At 48.8% G+C, this 25,446-nt stretch overlaps 1 protein-coding gene across 3 annotated transcripts in view; it reads right to left on the bottom strand.

The window, feature by feature from the left end:
• ERI3 (ERI1 exoribonuclease family member 3) overlaps window positions 1-25,446 on the bottom strand; it is a 135,895-nt gene that overhangs the window by 66,472 nt on the left and 43,977 nt on the right. For all 3 annotated transcript variants that reach the window (XM_080406181.1, XM_080406182.1, XM_080406180.1), the window contains exon 6: window positions 15,956-16,028. In XM_080406181.1, the coding sequence (XP_080262307.1) occupies window positions 15,956-16,028 (73 nt within the window). The remainder of the gene's footprint in view (window positions 1-15,955; window positions 16,029-25,446) is intronic.

Below are 25,446 nucleotides of genomic sequence, written 5' to 3'. Positions count from 1 at the left end.
CTGTGATGGACCCCAAGGAAGAATGGCTCCCCCTCCTCCCCGAACCACAGGCACACTCACCCGCTCACACATCCAATTCTCCCTGCTTTCTGCTCGCCACGTCTCAGTCTCCCCTATTGACAGGACGTGGTTTTAAACACAGTTACACAAGTTATCATTTCTGCCTTTTGATCAATCTGAATTTTCAGGACAATTACCCTCTTAATCAATGATTGCTATCAGCAGCCCCTTGGATTCTTCACCAAGGCAATCGTGCCGCCGGGGCAGACGGTGTGTGCATATGCAATGAAGCTGTGGGGAGGCACAAGTCCATCTTCCCCTGACGTAGTCGTCGGCTAAAAGGGTGGAGAGCTGTGAAGGCCACTTCAAGGAACACCTGACGTAAAAAATAAGCGTACGGAATTAAAAGGGACGTTGTGTGAGGTATCTGTGGCACAGCCAGGCTGGAGGGACCAGGGACCTGCTGAAACTATCATTGATTTGAAAAATAAGCCAACTAAACCAACAGATTTACCATCCACCGAAACCATATATTTAAGAGCTATCTATAGCCAGCACTAACTGCTCCTAATGAGGCTAATAAAGTCCATTTCCAATTAGAGACTGAAACTACTAGAACAAGGATAGGTGGAGAGGCAGCTTTTAACAACCTCTAAAGATGTGGCATTTGGATTTGGGGTTTTCTGTATTGTTTTTTCCATCAGAAATTATTTAATATCACCAAAATGCCCCTAGCATTTACACACACAAAGCAAGCCTCCCGCCGCTCTTCCCTGGCAGGGTATGTGCTTCGGTAATTGATGTTTGCACAGAATCTCAGCTCTTGGAGGACACAGCTCCTCTGAGGCACCTCTCACCAAAACAGAAACATGGCCCCAGATATTTAAATGCCACAAGAAACTCCAAAGTAGCCAAAGCCCAACTGCAGGGGCCACAGGTTGTCTGGGGGATGAGCCTTAGCATCCCTGCAAGAGCACCACAGGCCGTTGGCAGGTTCATGCTGCTTGGCTTGTTTTTGGCATCGCAGATGAGGCAGGGTGAAGGAGCACATGGCTCCCACCCACACATTGCTCTGCATGGCTCCCTCAGCTACGTTACGGGCTTTCCCAGGGCACAGGACTCCTTGACACATCATTCTGTCCAAAAAATAGCTCAGCCGGACCCAGGCACCATTGTATCTTTCCAAACAGCTCCAGCAGGTTCAGTGGCTAAAACTTCTCCCAGGCTCAGAAAGCACCCTGCACCTCTCGGGCACTGCGTCAGCAGGAGGGAGCTTTGGGACCTGGATGGCAGCAGGGAAATGCTGCTGGAAAGCATCTGAGCTCCCGCAGGAGAAAAGCGGTGTGGTGGCAGCATGGTGGCTTCACCATCTTGACCACCAGATCGGGCTGGCAGTAAGCAGCAGAGGCAGCGCCAGGTGAGGCTGGTGGGCCAGCTGCCTTCGCAGGCTGCTGGCTGGAGGAGCTCTCCGAAAGGCACAGTATTTCACTAGCTATTTTACATGGAGAATTGCCTATCAAAGATATCCCCACTGTGTACTCCAGAGCAATAAAAATAAAAAAACCCCACAAGAAGAATTCTTTAGGCGGGTAATGGGCATTTTATTCCTTTTTATGACACTAAACATAGGCAGCTGGCATAATTACACCACAATAAAGGCATAATGTGCACCTAGCAGAACAAACTCATACTTTTGATAATTAGGCAGAGCAAACACAGTCTGGGATTCAGTCACACAGCTTCACTGTCTCCCGGATCTGCTGGAGCCCCCATCCCCACAGCACATCAGCCCCATCCCCACAGCTGGATTTAGCTGGGCCCCATGGAGAAGACTGAGCAAGCAGAGCATCACCAGAGCTCTCCTGTACCGACATGAATGGCCATGCAGCTCTACCGTTTAGAGCAGACCAAGGGCAGGGTGCAAGGCAGGGAGGTGCAGGATCGGTCCATGTGCAGCTCCTGAGAGGCAGCTGGAGACAGAACGCAGCAGAGCACCAATGGAGGATGTCAGTCACCTCCTGATCAGCACTGACTGACCCCACAGGCAAGGCTGCAACAGAACCAACTCCATGTGGCCAAATCATACATGGTACAATAGCAAAGGGAGACCCAAAACACAGGACAGATGCAGAGATCTTTTGGGTTTGGCAGCTTCACTGAGGCCAGCTCCAGGAACTAAAAGGGCTGAACAGAGTCATGGAGACACCCCTCCACAGCAAGGACCTTGGCTGAATACAGTCGGTGGGACAATGTCCAGAGGGAAGTTGGCCCCTTTGCCAAAAGACAAGGACAGAAGGAAATGTCTCAGGGAGGCTGAAAGATCCTCACCTACAAAAAGGGCCAGCATGGACCGGCTGGAGGCTAGGAATTAGCTCTTTGAAGGCTTTGTGCTCCCATTAGTCCTGGTGGCCCTGCTAACCTACTGACCTGCCTCATCCAAAACACACCAGCAGGCAGCAAGCGTGCTTCTCTGGCAGTTGCAGGCATCCACGTAGGACAGCTCTTTCCTGAGCAAGGAGCACAGCCAAAGCAGAGATCCTAAATGATCTCTAAAATATTAATAGCATCAATCAGAGCCAGGTTGACAGAGGTTACAACACTGGGGGAGCGCAGAGAGCAGGCTTTCCTGAAGCTGGCACAAGACCATATAGTAAATATCCAGAGTTTGTTTAAAAATGCATCTGTAGGATGCATGCAGGAGCAGCACTGGCAGAACGGTGCACTGAGGTTTCATCTCCACACCACTGAAACCCGCTGGGGATGTCAACCACTGCACACAGCAGAGACCAGCTCAGCTATTCTCTGTTCTATGTGGCTTAATGGAAGTTGGTGGCTTTAAGATATATTGAGTGCAGTGCAGAAAAGCTAGAGTACCTTGGCTCAAAGAAAGGCGATGGAGGTGGAGCTAGTCCATCAGCCATGACTGAGACCTGCACATTCATCTGTGGATAGGATGCCCACAAAAACATTAAACATCATTATGAGCTTTTTCAACGTGACATTCAATGCAAGGAATGGAAGATGCATGTTGTCAGCAAATATAAGCATCTTGTCTCCATACCTACTGACACCCAGAAGGGCACTGCTGAAAACTTGATGAGTACTGAGCAAGCTTGGGAAGGCTGCAGTGCAGCAATCCAGACAATGGCTCTGGGACAGCCATTTGCTTAGGAGCTTTGATGGGCAGCAACAGTCATAACAGAGCACCCAAGGAAAAGATGGTCCTGGTCTGTAGGAGGCAGTGCCCAGGGAACCGGGGAAACCATCCACTGAGAGATAGCCCCCGGCTGGGATCATGTTTTGGAGTGATCAGAGCTGGCCTCCCCAGTGGGCCAAGAAACAGGAGACGTTTATGCCTAGACAAGGGCAAAAGATGGGGTGTTTCCTAAAAAAAAGCAGACTGCATCTGCAGACTTTCTAGCCAGTTCTTAGCAAGCCACTGTGATAGATCCAATCCATGGGCTGCAGGTAAACAGCTCAAGCAAGGAAACCTGTGAGTGGAAAGAGCAAAAGCCAGGATGCAGCCAGAAGCCAGCATGGGGGTAGGGCAGCAGAAGACTTTCAATCCCAACTATGAAATCAACTTGCTTCATAGCCTTGGGGTTCTGAGGGATTTAGTTAATAATTTAATGAGTATGAAGCACTCTTAAGTTATTAATATACAAATTACACTACAGTATCTCCCAGTTCAGCATCTCTTACCCCTTTATACTGAGCCCATGAGAAGCAAAAGCCAAGCCACGGTATGCCGCCATGCAATGGGGCAGAGGCTGTGCACACCCACACTTTCCCAGCTGAGAAAGCAGTAGCAAAGGTCCCATCCCTTTCTGCAGGATAGTGCATCACACTCAGCACGGGGCACCAGGAACATTTCATACAAAAAAGGCTCTTTCCATTTACTGGCAAGCTGACCGCTACCATAAACCAGCCTGCTGTTGCTGGTGGATGTGGAAGGCAGTCACTCTCCCTCTTGTAGCCGTGCTGGCTTGGTAGGACAATGACAACTGAACCAGTTAATGTTCTAATCCTCAAGGCTAGAAAATCTGATTAACCCCTCATCCCTCCCCGGAGAACTACACAGGTCCATTTTCATGTTCCTACATGGAGCTCCTGTCTTTTAAATGTAGAGAAAAGAGGACACAGCTCCTTTCCCAGGCACTAGGCAGCTGTGCTGGTACCCATGAAAAGCTCCAGCTGAAGGCCTGGGATGCAGAGATGCTCTGCACCTCGCCTGACCTACAGGACTCTGGGAAAGGCCATCTTTCCCACATTGCACCTTTGCCTCCCAGCACCTCCTGGCCTGGAATGCAGCACACGTTGCAGGATTATTGTAAAACATGCTCTGCCTCTAATCCCTTCTCCTCTTGCCTTGCTCTGGTATTGGCTGCAGGGAGCTGTGTCAGGCCCAGGGTCAGACTTGCCTCTTGCAATACAAGGGTACACAGGAGGCTCCAGTCTCTCCGGCTGACCGCAGAAAGCATGATACAAGGGAAAACACAGGCTGTGCCACAGCGTCACATAAACAGGCACATAAGACTGGAGGTCCCCAGCTTCTGCCAGCAGCACCAGTGCCCCACAGGCACGGCTGTGCTCCTGCATGCAGGTGAAACGCCAGACCCGTACCAGACAGACACCTGCTCACTGGGAGACTGAGAGCCTAATTCTGACCATTCTTATGGTTTCCCTGGTTTGCTCCCGGGCTGCCATGCCAAGGGTGTATTACAGGGCAAGTCTGGATGCAAGTGTGTGGCACATCAGCCATGCTGTCTGTGGTCATGCTGTACACACCGTTACACCCAGCTACAGCAAACACCCAGCTGACAGGTCCCAGTCACACCATGACCAGCCCTGCAGCAACTCCCTGTCTGTCCAGGCCCTATGTGGGGACCATCAGGCCATACTCCACAGCCTGCATAACACTGACATTGTAGAAAGATTTCTTATTAAAAAAGCACAAGATGCTTAGATTTCAATGAGGGTTCTTTTGCTTGCTTTCAAATGCTCTTTCCAAAACTTTTTCTTTGGCACCTACAGCACACTGCCCCATGAACAAGCAGGACCAGGACAGCCAGTGCGGATCCTTCCTCAAGCAAGCAACCTGCAAGCAGCAACCAGACTCATGGTGTAAGGGTCTGAGCAGTATGTTTAACCTCAGCAACAGCATGCACGCAGCCAGATGGGGACCAGGAGGCTCCTCAGTGCAGGGGACAGATGTTCAAATCCCCAGCAAGGGGAGCGCAGGCACAGTGAAGTGCAGCCAAGCAATACGGCACTCAGCAGGAAGAGCAGCACGCAAGGTCTAAGCAGCCACCTCTGCCTTTTGCCTGCAGGTTATGGCAATGTGTATGTAAAAGAACTACAAATACCAACCTGACTCCAACCACCTGCACAGACAAGGATGCTTTTGGTAAAGCAACCATTGCAGGGTGCTCAGCAAACGGCTGCTTACAATTTCATCTAGAAGTCAAAGCTTTTGCACCGGTTAAAAAAAAGCACAAAAGCCAAATTCTACTCTCTGGTTTGTCCAGTACCTGCAGGCTGCAGGAGGTCGAGTAAAATAATTGTGTTCCTCAGTTCCTCTTGACCTTCCACCTTCCTGCCTTATCCAAGAGCCCGCTGTACCACACAGTGCACCAGGAGGCCCTGGTCCTTGCTGGAGCCTGAAGGCACTACCAAATCATAAAGGCTGCTTTGGGATCTCCCCAATACAAACATACTGATCTGGCCAAGACAGCATCAGGAGAGAGGAGTAAAGACCGTACGCAGCACCCAAGGCAACCACCCCTTCTTTCCCAGCTCCAGTACTCCAAATTTCAGTGATGTGTCCCAGGGAAAGCACAGAGCCTGTGTCCAAGTGCAAGGGTGCAGGAAGTGTCACAGCAAACAGGGCAGGAAGGGAGGAGTGACGACTCACACTGTCTGCTTCAAGGTAGGACCAGCTCCACCCAAACCATCCCCACCACATTCTGAATTGTGAAAATTTTAAGAGATGAAGGTCCCACATGCCTGCCCTCATCCGCAGAGACTTTACTGATCTCCTGGCAGCAGGTAATGACATGACCAAGAGCTGTCCACCACAACCACCAGAATAAACTTCTCCCTTCCTCTGAGCACCTTCATTCCTCTACAAATGATTTCTGCCTGGTCTTCTCTAAGCTGAACATCCCAGATCCCTCAGTCTTCCCCTGGAGGTGATGTTTTACAGCTCTCTGACCCTTCTTCTGTTTCCTTCTGGGCTTTCTCCACCTTTGCCAGGTCCTCCCTGAGTGCAGTATGCAAAACTGCTTTGTCCCAAAGGCTAAAACTAGGCCCGAAAACACCTTGCCGAGGAAGAGAGGAAAGATTTTAACATGCACCTAGTGCATTTTAATATGTATTAGCAAAAGAGAGTGTAGGAGAACCCCTGATGGTAAAGAAGTTAACCCATGTACGAAATGCCATGAGATGGACAGATGCTAAAACACATGTAGGATGGCTATGGGAAGGAAGGACAGAAGGCTGGAAGGAAGTTCCAGGAAGGGCTTACTGTTAACAGGACCAAAATACTGATTTGTCCCTTTTGCACTGGAGTAGCTCTGAATGGCTTCCACATAACAGGACCTTGTCAGAGGTGGTCTTTACTCACTCAGCAGTCTAAACGGCAACGAGTGAGAAACAGGCTGCATATGCCCAGCCCACAGCCTTCTCCTTGGCATTAATTTGGCAGCAAGAAGGGTGCTTTTCCACAGAGGTGTGGATTTTATGGCCAAAAGGAATTAGTAAACTAATCTGCTATTTTGCAAGCCAGGAAACTTAGCTACTTTCTGGTGAACCAAGACCAAGAACTCATATTAAACCTCCGGGGATCACATCTTTCCTGTCTGCTCCCAAAACGGTTTGTATAGAAACTGCTCCTGTGCTTTTAGGATGCTCCACATGAAAAACTGCCCACAGAAAACTGCCCCTGTGCTTTTAGGATGCAATAAAAAAACAACCCCCAAAACAACCACCAAAAGCCAAAGGAGAGGGAAACACAAAACCATTTGATTTAGGCGAAGATGGACACTGCTTGTTTCTGCCCTCCTGGGATGGGCATGTATGTTATCGCTCAAGTCATCCAAAACCAGTGAAGCCTCCAGGCTGTATCTAGAGCCCCTCTCAGCTGTAGCAAGACCAGCTCCTGAGACTGCAAGAAAAGGAAATGAAATGTGAGGCTGGGATCATTACTTTGAAACTATAAGCTCGTGCCACTGAGCCAAAGCCTGTTATATCGACATGGGTTTGTGTCACCCCAGCAGCAGAGATCATTCTCCATCTCCGCTTGCTCAGCTCCCCTCCTCCCAGGACAGCTGTCAGCACAGTACTCTGCAATGCTCTGGGAAGTCTAGCTACATAAAAACTCCCAATGCCTTGCCCAGCAGGTTAAAGTCATAGGGCTGAGCTACTGCAGAGTGAAAAGTACCCTGCTGACAGCTCCACCACTCTTGGAAGCTGCCAGCAAAGCACAAAGTGCCACTTGCAGAGGAGCACACAGCAAAAACCCCAGGTTTCTTTCCCTGGGGCAGAGAGCCCAGAGTGGGGTGTTACTTCTTAAATGTTCCAGTATTTGAAAGGCATTGCATTTGCACCTCAGCTGTCACACAAGATGCTCCTACTCTGTGTCTCCAGCCACCAGCCTGGGCAGCAGCTCTGAGGGCGTGAGAAAACCTTGCCTGCCAGTGAGTCCCAGGCTGAGAAGGTGGAGGGCAGAGCCCTGAACAACTGCTGGCCAAGCAGCCTACACACCATGCCTCTGCTTCCTCTGTTTTATGTGAAAACTACCCTGATACCAGAACTAACAAAAATACCAGAACTAACCCTGATAGTTCCACTGGGCTACGTGAGCACCCTACTCTAGTACGTATTGCAAGCCCACTCACCTCGGTCCATCTGGTTATAACTTCCAGGGAAACTGAGGCAAAGAAGTCTGATGCATCAACCCATCCTGCATCGCCTTCTAATGAGTCCAGGAAGACAAAAGGCAAATGACTGCCAAGAACTTGCAGAGTCTCAACCTCTCTTCCCAGCACAAACCCCTTACATGTTGGTTTTCCTTGGAAGTGTGTTTTTACTCAGCACTCCTTGTTAGATAAGAATGGGAGGACAGGTCACTCTGCAGCAGGACAGAGAGGACTGCTCCTTTAAGGCCTCTCCTGGATGCCCTTTCCCTTTGAGATGACGATCCTCGACTCCCTCCTCATCTCCCTCCCTTTGATTTAAGAGTTCCTCTCCTGGCCCTGACAGTAAGGTATTTCTGTCCCACAGATTATAACTCACTCTGGGCTATTATTCAACTCCCAAGCCCTGGCCCTGCTGCATTTAGTCCAAACATAATATCCTTCATGCATATATTATCTGTCTCCCTATTATCTGGAATCATTTCGGAATTAAATTTCAGTCCTGCAATATTGGCTTGAAGAGCGGCTCGCTTTATGGGCTAGTCAAAGGTTAGAATACCAATCAAAATAACACTGCCGATGCAGAGAGACATTTTAATATTCCAAAACCCGGTAATTGTAAAAGGACATAATATTTTTTCCCTGATTACCCCAAAGGCAACACATGTTAACAAGGCGAGGGAGAGAGTGAAAGAAATTTCAGAGTTCAGACAGCTGCACGACAGATTTAAAGGAGAAGTGGTGGAGGGCTGCCGCGCTCCAGCTCCCGCAGCAGGACGGCTCCCCTGCCCGTGCCAGCGGTGCCGCGCTCCCCGAGATGCTGGCGCCTCCAGCCCCAGCCTCGTGGCAGTCACGTCACCTGCGTTCCCCCAAGTCAGGAGCCTTTGAGGGTGCTCTCACCACAAGGGAACGGAGCAGCCAGAGCGACACCGAGACAGACGGTCGAAGATTGTCACGGCAGAAGAAACCGCCGCGATCGGCTGGCCTGACCTGCGCAGGCCACGAGGCTGCCCCAAATTAATTCCCGTTCGAACCAGAGATGATCATTTTAGGAAAAAACCTTCCCTCCTGAGCTGGAGAACCCACCACAGCCCTCGGTAAGTTGTTCCAATGGTTAATTACCCTCACTAAAAATCTGCACCTGAATTACCTCGCTTTGGCTTCCAGGCACTGGAACTGCTTATGCTTTTGTCTGCTAGACTGGAGGAGCCTCTCGCCACATTTTGGCTCCCTCTTTAGATACTTAGGGACTAGAGCCAAGTCTCCCTTACCCCTCTGCAGTACCCTAAATGGCTCCCATGGATTTTACTGCACGGTGACTGTTCCCATGGGTCTCGCAGTTCTCGTCCAGTCATCAAGCTTCCACAATTCTTTCTGTTGCAGAGATAGGACTCTGCATGCCGTACCGGTCAAACCAGTCCCAAAGAAAGAGATGATCCAGCTCCTCTGCTCCTACTCACCATTCCCTGTTTACAAATCCAACTGCAGCCACCTCCTAGATGCAGTATCTGCACACTTTATCGAAAATGATTTTTTATGTTTTCTTTCAGGGCATTGATAAAAGTGTTAAATACAAGAGGTCTGAGAAATAGATCCCTGTGGGACCCCACTAGGAAGACATGCACTCCATGATGATTATCCATTTACAATTAAATGCTAGGAGCTGTCAGTTTGCTCGTTCTTAATCAATGTAATGTGTGCCATGTTGATTTTGTATCACTCTTGTTTCTTAATCAAAATGTCATAAGGTACCAAGTCAAATGCCTTCCAGAAGTATATTACATTGACATGGTTACCTTTATCAACCAAACATGCAGTCTCATAAAAAAATATCAAGTTAGTTTGAAAAAGATCTAGTTTCCATAAATCCACATTGATTGGCATTATATTACCCTCCTTTCATTCTTTATTAATCAACTATGATATCTGGCTTTTCATTACTTTGCCCAGAATTAATGTCAAGCTGATAGGGCTATAATTACTTCATCGGTCATCCCATTTGCCCTTCTAAATTACTGGTACAACATTAGCTTTCTTCCAGTCCTCTAGAACTTCCCTCATGTTCAAAGACTTATTAACAGTCCAGGGCTTCTCAGCTAGCTCTTTAAGACTTGTGTACACCAGCTATGCAAAATGCCAACCAAAAGCCACCACTTAACTTTATCAGAAAATCGTGTTGCAACAGCAAACCTCTTGCTCAGTGACACAGCATCCTCTGCCTTTCTGTAAATACAGAGCAGCAGCATTTTGCTTTTGCAAGCAATTCCATCCATTTCCTTCCAACTATGTACCAATGCCATTGCACTGACACTTTTCTTTCCTAATCTCCATGGAAAAGACACTCTTCCTCCCCTTAGCCCTGGCACTGTGCTTCTCCTTGTGCTTCCTTTCACAGCCTCTCCCGTTCCTGCCTTTCCAAAGCCAAGAGCTCTGCAGCCAGGGGCAAGTAGCCCAGGAAAGCACAGTTCCCGCTGAAGGAAGGCATGACAGGGTCTCAGAGCACTCACCCATGCTGCAAACCAGCAAAGCACTGAGCACCATAGGTATATAAGCAGCTCCTCCCTGTTAAATGGCAACATCTATTCATGTGCTTGATGCTTGGGCCATGCAGCACTCTGCCTGAGAAGTCCCCCTCTGTCACTTCTAACCTTACTAGGTATTTTATATTCCCTATAGCCAGTAACTCAATAAAAGGGCAACTGATAACCATCACAGTAAGCCCTCAAGAAGCTAGACCTCACGAAAGCAACTTCCAGGCATACAGACCAAAAAATAAACCATTTCTCAGTTGCATCCATTTCAATGTTCCTCATCTAAAGTGCTTAAGACACTTCAGCACCAAGTGCCTAAGAAGCACCCAGAGCTCCTCCTCCCACCCAAAGGCAGAAGGAATTGTTAATTCAGAGGAGAGACAAAAAGCTGTTAGCAAATCTTTGTTTGCTTAAGATGTGTTTATTTCTAGTTGCCAAATATTAACAAAAACATCCTATTACATGCTTCCTCTGTCAGATTTCACAATGTGAATAAGTAACCTTAAAACATTTGTGCATGTGTATTAACAGTTTGCTTCCAACTATGAGTATCTACAGATCAATAAAGGCTGGCTGGGAAAAGGCCAGCTCTGCACACAGCCATGGCAACCCCAGCATGGTCATGCTGTGCTCCCCAAGACCCTGTCAGCTCTGTTTTGTGATGCCCAGAGAATGAAAGTTGCATTCCTCCACACACATCATTCAACCTTTGCCTTTCATAAAGCCTTCCCGACTTCAGGAGGATGTCAAACTAGGACCAGATTTCTGTCATTTCTACAGCAACCACTATTCCTGTATCTAAAGACGTGCTGCCCTCTGTGAACAGAAATCAAAGATGGTCAGACATGCCAGGACAACTGTCCTGAGAAAGGGGCAGCTCTGTCTTTTTTAAAAAAATAAATAAAATATAATTTGCAAAACAAGGAATAAATCGATCCCTCAGTGTATACATAAAACATTCCTTATCTTCTAAACGCATAACATCCAGAGAAGAAATAGAAGATCAGGATAGTGTATACAGTATTAAAAATAGCTTTCACAACCCAGTTCTAGAGTCACAGAGCCCACAAGTGCCTTTGTGGCAGCCCTCTGACAAGTTAGGCTGTTCTGGAAGAGACACAATTAAGCAAGACTATGGCAGAGGTCTCAAGTCAAGAATAACACAAGGGAGAAGAACCAGAAACACCTATTTGTTCTTTCACACAATGCAAGACCTAGGCCCAAGAAAACAATCTGACAGTATGCTTAAAAGAAACAAAAGGACTTGCATCTTCACACAACACATAAATAAAGAGCATAATTAAATAGCAAAACTCCTTGCTGCAGGATGCTGTAAAACCAAAAGCATGAACGGATTCAGACAAGGATATGCAAGTTTCTGATAGACAGACATGGTAAAAACAGTGGGTGCTAGACACAGTGGTCTGGAGGCAGTTGCCAGCCTCAACCCTTGAAAGACAGTTGCTGGGAACCAGAGAAAGCTGACTCGAACCATGCTTTCCTTGCTGCACCTGCAAGCATCAGCAGATCTAGGTTAGACCTGCGGTCTGGCCATTTTGACACTCTCATCATCCTTCCAATGTTTTTCTTGGACGAGCCAGTTGTAAGAAAATTTAGCTTCACCTCCTTTCTTCCACCTCTTCCCCCCATCAAACCACTCTCCCATCTGTGACGCCCTCCCAGCCCGGTGGTGCTGGATACTCCTGGTGCCCGCTGGGTTTCCCATTCGCAGGCACCCAGGCGCCCTGTGATCACAGGCACTGTGCCCTCAGCCTAACACAGCACTGGCTCCATCCCCGTGGGGTGAGGATCTATCACGGGACCGACCATGCTGCCAACGCAAGTAGGACCTGGAACGATAAACCACAGAGGCTCCCGAAAGAGCAAAGCAAGCATGGATGAGAGCCAACTCTTGTGTTAGAATAAGCACTAATGAATTTATCCAGGCTACCTGAGGATACTCTTGGGGCAGCAGCTCGGTTGTAGCTTGCTAGCTGCAGCAGCTTTCCTTTTTGCATAAATCTTGACCCACGGCCTCCTGCTTTCTTACTCCACTGGTGCCCCTCACTCCTGACACAAAGTGATCTCTGCTGTTTCCACCCTGAGCATCCAGCTCCCAGCGATGTAGCTCAGGTTCTGCACCTCTAACTCACAGGGCCTCTGTGGCTTGACATGATGGGTACATAAGGAGAACTGGCAGATAGGATGGTGGCTTTCTGTCAAGATGGTTTAGGGGGATACCTCAAATGCTGCAGCATTCAAAGAAGCCTCCTCTGCTTTCTGCTGCCCTCCCACAAGGCTGAGCTAATGGAAGTGAAGAACATGATAAACTCTCTGCCCCGAGTCAGCTCTACACTGACAGTTCACTAAAGATACAAGATCGCTCAGTGACATTAAAAATGTCAGCAAACACCGATCAGGCTTGATGGAAGGGACGCATTAGCAGGCTGGGGAGGCACAGGGCATGGCAAAACTTCAGCAAATGCAGTCAAGTGCATAGCCAGCTTTTCACCCTCTGTCCTCCACAGAAGGCTTTTTCCATAGATTGCAAGACAGTGGCCACTACCACAGCCGTCAGGTGTGAAGCTCACCACCACCTGCACGGCCAGATCAACCCAAAAGGTTTGCCTGTGGCAACACAAGCATGGCAGCTAGCAGAGGCCAATTCCCATCTTCAGCTTACCCGAGAGGCAAGTCTTGGAAACTTTCAAAGAGGCCTGGAGGCACGAGGTTTGCACCTCAACTGCTCGTGCAGCGCAAGAGTGACAAGGGAAGGAGTTTACTGGAGAAAGAACCCTGAGAAAGACTGTCTTACCACCTCAGGAAGAGGAACTCCTGAGCTTTGTAGCACCCTGCATTCTGGCAGAGACAGCACAGACAAGGACTGTTTCTTCAAATGATACAGTACAGAGACAAAGAGGAGCTGAAGCTGTGTGTGCTTGGGCAGAAGGAATCTGGAACATATTTTGTTGCTGCTGCACTACACACAAGTACACAAACATGTCTGCCCCATGCACACACTTTACTGTACGTAATCCCACACTTCTGCACTGCCTTGTTTTTACAGCAGCAGCTCCCTGAATCAGAAGGGTCCTCTTGTTATCACTGTTCATAAGCAGAGACCCAAAGAAGAGACAGCAGATGCAGGCGGGGCCAGCCTGCAGGAGACTGCTCTCAGTCACACATGCCTGTGTCCTGGTTTCAGGACATCAGGTTTTCTCAACATCCAAGTCTCTGCATTATCCATGACCTAGAAATTAGCAGTTTCACAGCCCCCCCCATCCTCCGCAACACCTTCACTTTCATGGATCAGGTCAGAGGCAGACTCAACCTAGAAGGTATTTCTAAGCCAGGAACATGCCAGAGGCAGGAGAAAAGGGGCCACCTGAGCTATGCAGGGAAGAACACTGGGGCTAGTTACCTGTCCACCCTTATTCGTCTCACACTGGGAGCTCACTCAAAAGAGACTAAGGCTCCATTGGGTCCAGCTGCTTGCACAGAATTACTTATCTAGGCTGGAAATCCTCCCTCATGAAAACACAGGGAGTTCCCCCACAAGCACCCTCTGAGAGCAGGGTAGCGAGTGGCATGGAAAGACCCTCACCCTGGGGAGAGAGCAAGCTGGGGCTTGGTCTTAGCAGCTCTTAGCCACAGGACAGGAGGTCCCTGCTCTCCTCTTCAACCTGGGTCACTTCCCAGAGGGGCGCAAGCACCCTGGAGCCAACCTGTGTCACAGGGTGTCAGATACTAAAGAATCAGAAAAACTTCAGATTTTTAAGGGATTAGAGTGGCTGGAGGAAGTTGAACAGTTCTCACACACATCTCCCCACACGATCTTAAGGAGATTGAAGCTTTACTTTCTGTGTAACACTTCCGCAGAGGAGGACAGCCCCAGCCCACGTGCCCCAGTCCTACGTGCTCAGCATGTGACCCCTTCAGATAGCTGGGCAGGGGAACATAACTGCAACAGCTTCCCTCCTCCTCCTGCCTTTAGCTCCGTGCTTGGTGCTTCACGGATGCTCACCAGCCCCCAGCTGAGTATCACAGTATTTGCTGAAGTACAGCACATGACCACCGATCTTGAAGAACAGCCACTTGCCTGGACGTCCATGTTACAATGAAACCCAGCTCCTAACACACTAAATCCAGGAGCCTTGAACTATGGGGAAGAGCTGTAAGTCATTCACCCTGAAGCCCAGAGGAGAGGCATAGCTGGATCAATCTACTTCTTAAGAGAACATCACAGTACCTACGGATATATATATATACATATATATTTTAAGTATTATTCTGTAGCCATCAACCTGCTGGTTATATAGCTGCTATCCATTCACCGGAAGTTTAGTGAACTTCAAATGGCGATCATTAATGGTCACTGAACTGCAGAATGCCCCAATGTGCTTTCAGATTTCATTTACCAAGGACCAGCAATCAGCCAAAAGATTTGCTCTGACAGCAGGGAAATACAAGACCCTTTGACAAGTTCAGCCAGAAATGTGCTGCCAGCATCCCTTGTTAAGTTCATGTTCTACCCTATTTGACGGAACAGATCATGCAAATTGTCCTTCTGCGGCTGCTCAGCCTGTCACTCATGCTTCCATTTAAAAACAAAATAAAAGAACAAAAGAAAAGCCCACAAGTACAACGAGCTGTTTGCAAGCAAATTCCACTTATCAAGACCCCTAATTATTGGGAAAAGTGCAGAAACCCAAATAAAACATTAAATTGGATGGGGGAAGGGAATCTTACTCATCCAAAGGTTTAACCAGGAGGGCCACCCCAGTTTCTTTTGTGCACAGACCCCAGCCTGCCCCCTCACCCTGCTACTGCTTGTAATCGCACTTGTTCTTTTCTTCCCACTTTGATTTGTGACTTACAGTTATCACCACATTTTTCTGGGCAGATGGAGCAGCTGTGCCAGGAGACCCTGTGGATGCAAAGCAGGCTGCTCCTTAAACACCCAGAGATGGTGTGGAGCAATGCAAGGCTCAACAGTAAAGTGCAAGGCATTCTGCTTTGCAAAGTGACCTTAGGTGGACGTGCTGCTGAGACACCTCCCCCTTCCCCATACCACAAAGGGAAATACTGATTTTTATACTGGAATACTTCCGCATTCATCAACCAGAATTTGTTCTAAAGAGAACTGTGCTCCTTAGGGGTCTTATATGGCTGCATAACAAAACAGAGGCAGCAACGTCGGGGCCAACACAACCTTTGCTGAAGAGGGGCCTCACAGTGTCCCACTATTATGCGGAGACACCGCGCTGTGCCCGCCACAATGGGATTCTCCCCAGCTGCAGAACACATCCCATCAAGTACAGTAAGACTCTATTAGCAGAGATACAATAGGGAGCCAGAGGACTCGCTCAGCCCAGCTTCTGAGAAAATAACTCATTTCAATGCAAAACAGCAGTAGTTATTAGACACCTCCTTAAAGAGGAAAGCAGAAGGGGGTGGGGGGGGGAGTGCAGGCAGAGACAGGGACCATGGCAGTTTGCACAAAAGTACCTTTTTCAGATTAATCCACTGTTTGAAGTAATCAGCAACCGGCAGCCCTAAGTACTGGCATTGTCCTGGTAACCTGTAAGAGAGAAGAGAGAGCAGGTTTGATTCAATCAGCGTCCTGACAACACAAACTCTGTTTTCTTAAGTGCATTTCGTTCTGAGATGGAAGAGACCCTCAAGTCTGCTGTAACATGCTGCACATCAGAAGGATTGTAGCTCCTGGCGAAAAAAAAAAAAAAAAATCTCACAAGAGCACAGCCTGGCTGAAGACTTACATCCATCCAGCTGCATCCAGGCTGCTGACACCTTTCAGACCAAACATTTTGAACAGAAGCTGTGTGCAAGTGCAGCACGCAGCTCTTCTCCACAGTGGCTAATACACAATCACGACTGGAGCATCCAGGCTGTCCTTAGCTAAGTAAACTCATCACAAATCCCTGCAAAACCATCCTGCTTCAGCCAGCGGCTTACAGGGCAGACTGAAGGACTGACAATTCACCTGTCATGCCCCGGTGCTTTTACATTTGGCCTTTATGGTTAAAACACCAGATGAGACACGAGGGAGGGAAGGAGGCACAAATATATTCATTTTTTAGGTAGCAATGCTGCACGACCAGTGTTTTAGGGCTAAGAAAGCAGAGGCTGTTTTCCAAACAGGTGCTTGGAAGAAGTCACAACTGAACATGTAAGATGCTGCACACTGTCTCACTACAGGCTCGAGCACCAGACAGCCAGAAGTGCGAGCACACGTATTTAACCTCTCCCTTCCTACAGTGAGCCGCCAGAACAGGGCTTACAAAATAAAACCAGCACCGCTAAGGGGGGTGGCTTGCCTGAAGGGACAGCAGGACCCCAGGATCCCCCACACTGTGCTGAGCCCACTGTGTTCGCACGGGAGCTACGATGTGCCCCTCAGACAGGGAAAGCTGTCGCAAAGCTGTGCGGCTCCAGCCAAGCCTATGCAGGGAGATGAGTTATGTGAGTTTTCCCCGGCCAGTTTGATCTGATCAAGAGTAATTGATGGATCTTGTTCATTCACGTACTGCTGAGCACGCCTGGGGCACTGGTCACAGGATCTTTAACTGAAGCAAAGGAACATCCCAAATAAATATGTCAACTAAATAAATGACTAAATTAGAGCCATTTGTGCATGTTAAAAGCCACAACCCCAGAAATCGGCTTTTGCAAACAGAGGGGGGTGGGGAAATCTCACAACTTCCTCAGGCACCTGGGGGCTGTAGAGGGAGGTTGTAAGGGAAAAGAGAAGAGCCGTGAGTGCCAGCATCAGCTGCTCAAACATCCCAACACAGACCATGTCTAGGGCAAAGTCTTCTCCCACTCTCCATAGTGGAAAGAGTAAATTATCCAGACTGGACTTCAGACTCAAGGCTGAAGTTCAGGAACAAGCTCTGGTCAGATGTGGATATAAGCTAGATACACCACCTCCAGCTAGGGTACACCATCAGCAACCCATGAAGTACCTGAGTGCTCAGCCCAGCTCCAAACCCTTTGGTGAACAGGGCAGCATCTCCTCAGACCTACAAGCAACCTCCCAAGTAAGGAGATGAAGGAGAGACACAGATAATGCATTTGGCAGATAACATGAGATTCAGGGTAGTACAGTACCAGAGTAGTTTGGTCTTGGTGCCACCTCCATTTCTATGGGAAGAAAAGGAAGGAAGCTGGCAAATATATCCAGGGGAATCTCCTGTGGCCAACAGACCCAGCACACCACTGGGACACACCACTGTATAGGCTTTGTGAGCCCTGCTTAGGCTAAGAAAGAAATAGACTCCCTGTGCCAAAACCAAATGCCTGATCCTGAAAAGGTCCATGTGTCATCATTTAGGAGCAATAATTTAAGTCATACAAACACATTTGAATAAGGAGGTCCAGAGGAATCTCTCTGAAAGCAGGAAGCCTGTCAAAAGAATGAGCTTGCAAGCAGCAGCAGGGCTATGGCGATTTGCAGGGTAAGCAACGTGACTTGACAGCACGGTCTCATCTCTGAGCACGGCTCATCTGATGCTAGCACCATCGCACTGAAATAAACCACCTGGAGTCACTCCTCGCAATTGCCTAGCCGTCACATAAATAGCAGCCTGGTCTATGCATTTTACAGCCATTACACATATGTCCATGACATCCTGTAGTTGAACAGACCCCACCAGCCCCAACCAGCATTGCTAAGAAAGTTCTTTCTCCAGGAAAGATGCTTTCTACTGGTGCCCAAATCAAAAAAGATCACAGGAAAAGGAACCATTTAAAACAAATGACCAGTCTAAATACAGACATGCAATCAGCTCAACCTCTCTTAAGACTGCTCACATTTAGCTAGAGAGGATGATGACAGCAGTTAGCAAAACATATGTTACTAAAAGCTGAGTTTCTTCTCCCAGCCCAAGAGGTTTTCATTAACACAGGTCTCAGCCTAGCTCCAGTTAGAGAATAATTAACAATTCACCTAACATTCGGATAGGGCCCAGAAGAAGCGAGTACAGCATTGTTCTTGTTAGCCACAGGAACTGACAGCTAACCACCCAGTGCAATGAATGACATCTAAAGCAGTTCCATCCCTGTGGGACCAAAAGGCCCAGCAAACTGGACAGTCTGGTTCTATTTCCAACCTGAGACTGATGGCAGTATGCCCTGGGCGCTGGACAGTGGGTCTTTAATTGGAGAAAATAAATGCTCCAAATAAATATGTCAACTAAATAAATGACACATTTTGGTAAGCAAGTAACAACCCCAGAAACTGCCTGTGAAGCCGTGTGACCTAAGGACATTCCCCCTCCCCCTCTGCACTTGTGCTCCCCTCATTTCACATTAGCACCAGAGAGACTTTACCAAGTTTTTCAAGCACTAGAAGACCTATGCTCATGCTATAACCTGGGCAGGCTGTCTGCAGCATGGACCAAAGCATCAGCCTCCTCTCCCAGCTAGAAGATGCAGGCCTGACGGCTCCAGGCAAGGAGGGATACCACCACTCAATGCACTTGCCTTTAGTGAAGGATTGCTGTATGGGTCTGGTCTAGTCTGGGTATGCAGTGCTCCCAGGAAACCAGGGGCTCTCACCGCACAGACATCGGGTCTCCAGGTAGCTACGAGGAGGAAAACACCCTACAGTGTCTTTTCCCCAGCTCCAAGCTCATCATCTGCAGTGGTCTCCTGATGACTCAGCCTGGTGACCAGGTAGGAGTTTCTCCAGCATCTTCTCCAGGTTGGAGTGAACAAGGCACATCTGTGGCTCTCCTGGGGAACAGAAGTGCCAGGGCCTGTAGGTAAGTATATCCATTTATCAGGGCCAGCACGCAGTTGAGCAGCTCATTTGGTAAACATGCTCTTATGCTCAGTACGGCTTCTTGCAAGAGTCAGCCTTGCTTCCCGGGGGCAGCTTTGCTTGAGCAAAGAGCTTGGGATTTGGCCCTCCCTCAGGTAAGGGAGAAGAGAAATGATGGCATATTTCACTGCATTTAACATCCCAGGATCCTTCCAGCTTTTGAACAAGGTCTCACAGCCTTCCCAAGCACTGAAGCTCTCGCTCCTTGGGAAGGAAGCTGGCTCTCAAAACCACCCGGCCAGCCAAACGCCATGGCTTCAGGTATGACCGCACTTGATAGAGAGAAACTTGAAAATGGCTGTGGGATATTCCAGCCTCCAATGCATCTCTGCTAAAGTCTGTCCTCCCAGCAGCAGAGATGGGAGTGCACAACCTCTGCTCACTCCCAAAATGCAGGTCCCCTTTGGGCAGAGGAGCAAGTGACATCAGGCAGCATGCTCCCCTTCACCAGCCGAGCAAGTCCAAGTCCTCCTTGGGACTGTGGTCAGCAGTGGCAGCTCTGCACTACTTTCGCAGAGCTTTCATCACCCCTGGCTCTGGTTCCCATCCAGCCCTGCTCCTTCACACTGCAGGGTAAATGGGGCCTGGAGATGAAGGGGATGCAAATAGGAGACGAGGTGACATGGCTGCATTTCTCCCGCTGAAGCCAGCTCTCTTCAAGGCGGCAAGAAGCGCACAGCTCGGCGGTGATAAACGGCCTTGCTTTAGTTATCACTTTCCTTAAGTTAAGGAGAGCAGCCTAGTGATGGATGGGCTGGAATTCGGTTATCAGGGAAGGCTGTCAGCCAGAGTTGCCTATCTCCACACACATTTAGCAGGGCGTCATTATGCGATGGCATGGAGTTAAAATATGACCAAGGGTATTGAAAGAAAAAGAACAGGATTAAAAAAAAAAAAAAAGGCAAATTGAGCAACAATAAAGGAACATGAGGCAAGAACGTTATCGTACTAGTGACACCTTTTATCTCAGTCTGGTTAGCTAGAGCAGGGCACAAATTGGTCCTTCCTCCACTATTGTATCCTCTTGTACAAACAGAGGCAGATAAAATGTGTCACCAGTGCGATAGCATATCAATTTAACCCTAATTATCTAGGGGGTCAAACTAAGAAATAGGGGTTTCTCATTTCAACAGGTTCCTCCGTCCCTGCTCAGAGCCACCACATTAATACGGAAGGGGGAGGGGCAGTCGTAATTGATTTCCGTCACTCAGGTGGTCCTGTCGTATAAAAAATTAATGCTTGATTCTCCCAACTAATCAGAGCTGGTTAACGTCCATCTGCTTCTGGGTTCACAATGTCAGGAGACAAAGAAATTGGGCCACTTTCTACACACTGGGTGTGTTGATATTGAGCCAGTTAAAAGAACAAGCCCCTCTATGGGAAAGATAAAGGGACATTAAATCTTGGTGTTTATAGACCTGATCTCAGCTTTTCAAAAAATCCATGCCCTGGAGACCCTACGTGGTAAGAGATGCAGAACATTTTAATTGTGTCCTGGCCAACCCCACTGCACTGGGCTGCAAAGAAGAGGGCTGGCAGGCTCCTGCCCTGGAAATCCTTCGCTGAACAAGGGCTGCAAAGCCTCAAGGAAGCTGCTTGGATGCTGCAACACACAACCGCAACAGGGCGATAGCCAAGGAGAGGAACTGTCAAACCATCTCAGCCTCGCACCCTAGTTCAAACCAAGGCTGGTCAAGGCATTGCTCTGGACCATATGGTGCAGAGGTGCCGCTCTGTTCTGATGTAGTGGGATGTCTGCCAGGCTAAGAGGGAAGCTTGGGTGCCCTCTCCTAACAGAGAAGACTGGCGAGGGAATAATGACCTGTACTAAGGCACCTGAGATGTTTTAGCCGAGAAACAGCACCGTGACAGGCAAAGCCACATCTGTCTGCACCAAACCTCACATAAGCTGGAGCCAAGCTAGGAATTTAAAGCAGTCTGGGTAAACCCACACCCTCCCAAAGAGGCAGCCTTAGGTTGATCCAAACTTTGTTAAAACAGTGGCGCCCCAGCCAGCAGGGTTCAAAGGCCTGGGGACGCAAAGGGGTGAGACCATGCTCCAAAGCGGTGAGGCTGCATGCAGAGGGGCAGAAAGCCTGGCCGGGCTTTGCCAAAACCACGGTGCCAGGCCAGGAGGTCTCTGACAATGGGATGCCACAGCACCTGCACACACCGTACAGTCCAAGCCATGCCGCACCCTGTGGAAATTGAAGCGTGCTGACACACCCCTCCAAAGAAAACTCCAAACCCCAATTCCCCCATCCCAATAATTCAAGTTAGACTGGAGCAGCTTTCCTGCATAATCCAAAGTTTTGGCAGGGAGGAGTCACTATGCCGCTCAGTGCAACGAGGCAAGAACTGGGCCAGTATCCTCTCATGCTTCTGTCCAAAGTGAAGGATGTAGGGATGAATCTCCTGTCAGACCTCTGGCACCCCACTCACACACTTCTCAGCCCCACAGACTTGCCAAGGGGCCAGAGGAGCTTGCCTGCCCTTGCCTTCTGCCAGGTGAGCCCTTGCTGGGTGACTGCACCCTGCTCTCACCAAGCACACCCATAGCAATGCCCTTCTCTGCCCCCATCAGTGCAGAACAAACCACCCCAGCACGGCTGTACTTAAAATTCACAAGCAGTAGCTCCGGAAAGACAATACACTTGGAGAGGGTCTGAAAAGCCCTGGGCTTTCACAGAAACCCTGAGACAGGTCCCATCTCCCTCCCTCTTTGCTTTCCTTCCACCCTCTCAGTTCTCTCAACCACCCCCAAACTTGTCACAGTGCAACAAGCCTACAAGCCGCACATCAGCTTTAAATATCAGCATGCGTGAAGCAGGGACATGAGAGCAGGGAAGTGGGAACAGACAGAGCAAGCCTCCATCGCCTGTCAGGAAACACTAATGAATTTCAACACCAGCAGCCATTGCCTCAGACGGGCTGGTGAGAGGAGGAGACGGAGTTACAGTGAGGAGCCTTTGCAGGAGCAGCCTGCCTTTTTCAAAGCCCCCTCTGTTAATAAATGTCATTGCTGAGTGGGCTGCAGCAGTCCTTGAGCTGGGATGTGGTGGGTCGAGGGAGAGACAGGCAACTGACAGCGCTCAGGATGCCTGGGCAGTGCAGCCTTTTCTTCTGCTGCATCCCCAGGTGGGAAGCCAGGAAAAGGAAGCAGTTGGGACATTGACACTGGCACGAAGCGGTCCTCCATTAAGGTCCCAGTACCCAAATTACAACCTCCACAAGAAGCCACAAGTGCAACCCCAACACCCTCAGTCCTGTTCATTGAGATGGACGGAGGGTCTAAAGGGAACAGTCCTTGGGATGGGCAGAGGGATGCAGAAACATCCAGACACGCTGCCTGCACTCCCAGCAGCAGCAAAGGGTTACAGAGCAGGCTGTCCCTTTGCTAACACAAATGCATTCCCCAGGCAGCTAGGAAGAAGCACCCAGCACAGGGCACCGCACGGCAACCGCACCGATGCTCAACATGAAGGTCAATGCAAGTCTTCTTTACAAATGTCAACCTGTCATCTCTGGATATTAATGAGGGCTGACCAGCAGCTAAAATGCATCCATGCTCCATTAGTAATAAGAGAGACACAATGCAGGAGAAGCGTACACACCACGGCATGTGGAGGCACCAGTGGGTCCGCAGGGCCTGGGGAGGTGTTGTGATGCACAAGATTAACAAGGGCCACTCCATTTGCCCAGGAAGGAAAGCAGTTGCCACACAAACCTCTTCACTGGAGTGTGTGTTATCTTTTTCCATCAATCTTTAATTGGATTAGTGTAATGAGGCCAAAAAACCCAAGGCTAAGCAGCGAGGCTAATACCTGGCACTTTCAGACCTTCCTTTCTCTTTCTGTGATGCCCATTCCGGACAGCACTGCTTTCTCTCTCCACCTGGCACATTCCTGCCTAGGAAGCTTAAAAGGTAAGCTGAAAGCCTTAACACTTGGGGCTCATAGCAGCACTAGCTGAAATGCCTGAATACTCATCACCCATCATGTGCTAACAGCCTGATCCCTCTTCTCTAAATCTTTGCTGGGTACTAAGAAATTTGGAAGAACCTCAACCCCCACGATTTCCAAGCAGCTAGCCTGTGAATGGAAAAGGCTGTTAACCCCAGACTGCAATGAGAACAATGTACACACTGGGAAAATAATTCTGCCACAAAAAGCACACAGGGCAAGTGGCTCATTGTGACTTGCTCGTCCTGCAAAGCTCTGTGTGCCTTCTACTGCCATCAACTTTAATGAAACATGAAGGCATTTAACACCATGTGAGATCTGGCCCTTTTATGGGTATCTGTCTGTGCGTCAGCTAGATGCTGGCAGAGATGCTATCTCAACATTAAAAGCAAGGCTGTAACACAGCAGGTATTCAGCCTCCGACAGAAGATGTTCATCAACAATTGCACACACATGATGCTACAATAAATCTATGTGCTACTGCTTAACAGCTTCTCTTAAAAAGATTCATAGCTCTATTTACTGGGCCTGATTCTGCTGCTGTGCATGTGGGAGTAAATCTGGAGTAGCTCTACCTGAAGCTAGTAAGTAGCCAGTGAAAGCAGGATCAGAATTGAGCCTTTTGATTTTTAAATAACTACTTAATTACCATGCAGGAAACCAGAGCTTGCTGGCTCCACAGTTCAGCTGAGGTTAGGAGTGCAGCAGGCACAAGCTTTGCACTTTTCCATAGCAAGTCCTCCAGATCGGTGAAGGCGTAGAGTAAATGCTCTCACCAGCCCTTCTAGACAGGGAGGATGACTGGGTAGACTTCCCTTTGACATCAGAAATGCATGCCGCTGCTCCCAAGGAAAGAGAAACTGGGACGTCTCCAAGGCTGAGGTTGCCCGCCCCCCCCCCCCCCCCCCCCCCAGCCTTGGGAATCTGAGACTATGAAAAATCCTTAAAACCAGATCTATACACATGAGCTTGCTGTAACAGTCTGTCTGCTTACTAAATACAACATTATATAGCATCTTATGAACAGGAGTGTACAAAATTGCATACTGTGTACGTCTACCACACAGGCATGTTCTCTGTGAAAGTCACCTGTCATGACTGCAAGGCTGCAAGCAGGTGAACTTCCAATTTGTCAGTAATAAAGCACTGGAACAGACTGGTGGTGCAATCTCCTCCCTCGGAGACACTCAAACTCAGCCGGAGAAGACCCCGAGCAACCTGATCTAAGTTTCAAATTAGTTCGGCTTTGAACAGGGGGATGGATTAGAGATCTCTATTTAAATTATTCTGTGATTCACGCTGCAGCGGAGCCTGATTACATCGTGTGTCCTTCCTCCATCTATATGGTCTCTTATGAAGTCTTTCATACAGACATTGATTTAGTAATCGCCTGGTCCTCTGCATACTAGCTGTTTTAAGAGGGAACCTTCAGACTCCTGCTGCAGAATACTGCAATTATTATGCACTGAATAAAGGAATGTATCTGATGCAGCGGATGCACCCACAACGCATCGTGTCTAAGCCCCCTCAAAACCAAAACACACGCATAAAAACTAAGCTAAAATTAAACGTGCTGCTCCTCCCACTGCACAATTCCCATTGCAGAAGTATTTCTCCCCAGGAAACCAGAGCATGCAAGACCTAGAGCAAAGCGCTGCTCTAGAACTGAGAAGACATGTCCCGTCCCAGTCCTTCCTTAGACCTGCCGTGCGACAGGCAGGAGGAAACCTTGCCTCTTCCATGCCCTGCCTGTCCAGACCATTTAGCGTATAAACTCTTCAGGACAAGGGCTTCTCTGCTATGAGTCATAAACCGTTTAGTGCCTAATGGTAAAGCCTATAGACGCTTAACATAATACAATCATGTCACTTAAAGGCCATTAGTCTCCAGCCTAAACAGCACTTTCCCAGTCACAAAAGGGACCTGGCAACTCAGGAAGGCAGGATAAGGGACGTGGGTGGCCAGTTGGGTCACCGGACTTGCAGACACCTGATGTGAAGCCCCAAGCAGGACAGAGCCCAGGCGAACACTGTGGGGGAAAGCTATGGCAGCTCTAGCAGTCAAAGAAGCTTTATCTTTTGGGCTTTCTTGAACCACTTGAATCAGCTGAAAGCCCCTGCCTGCCAGGTGAAAAACCTCTCCACTGCCAGCCACGGTTGTAACTGCCTACAAAGGGGGCAGGAGCCCATCAC

The sequence above is a fragment of the Falco punctatus genome (genome assembly GCF_963210335.1).
Source record: "Falco punctatus genome assembly, chromosome: 11".
NCBI lineage: Eukaryota > Metazoa > Chordata > Aves > Falconiformes > Falconidae > Falco > Falco punctatus.
Note: the sequence above shows the minus strand (reverse complement) of the source record. Positions and strands in the feature narration are given on the sequence as shown.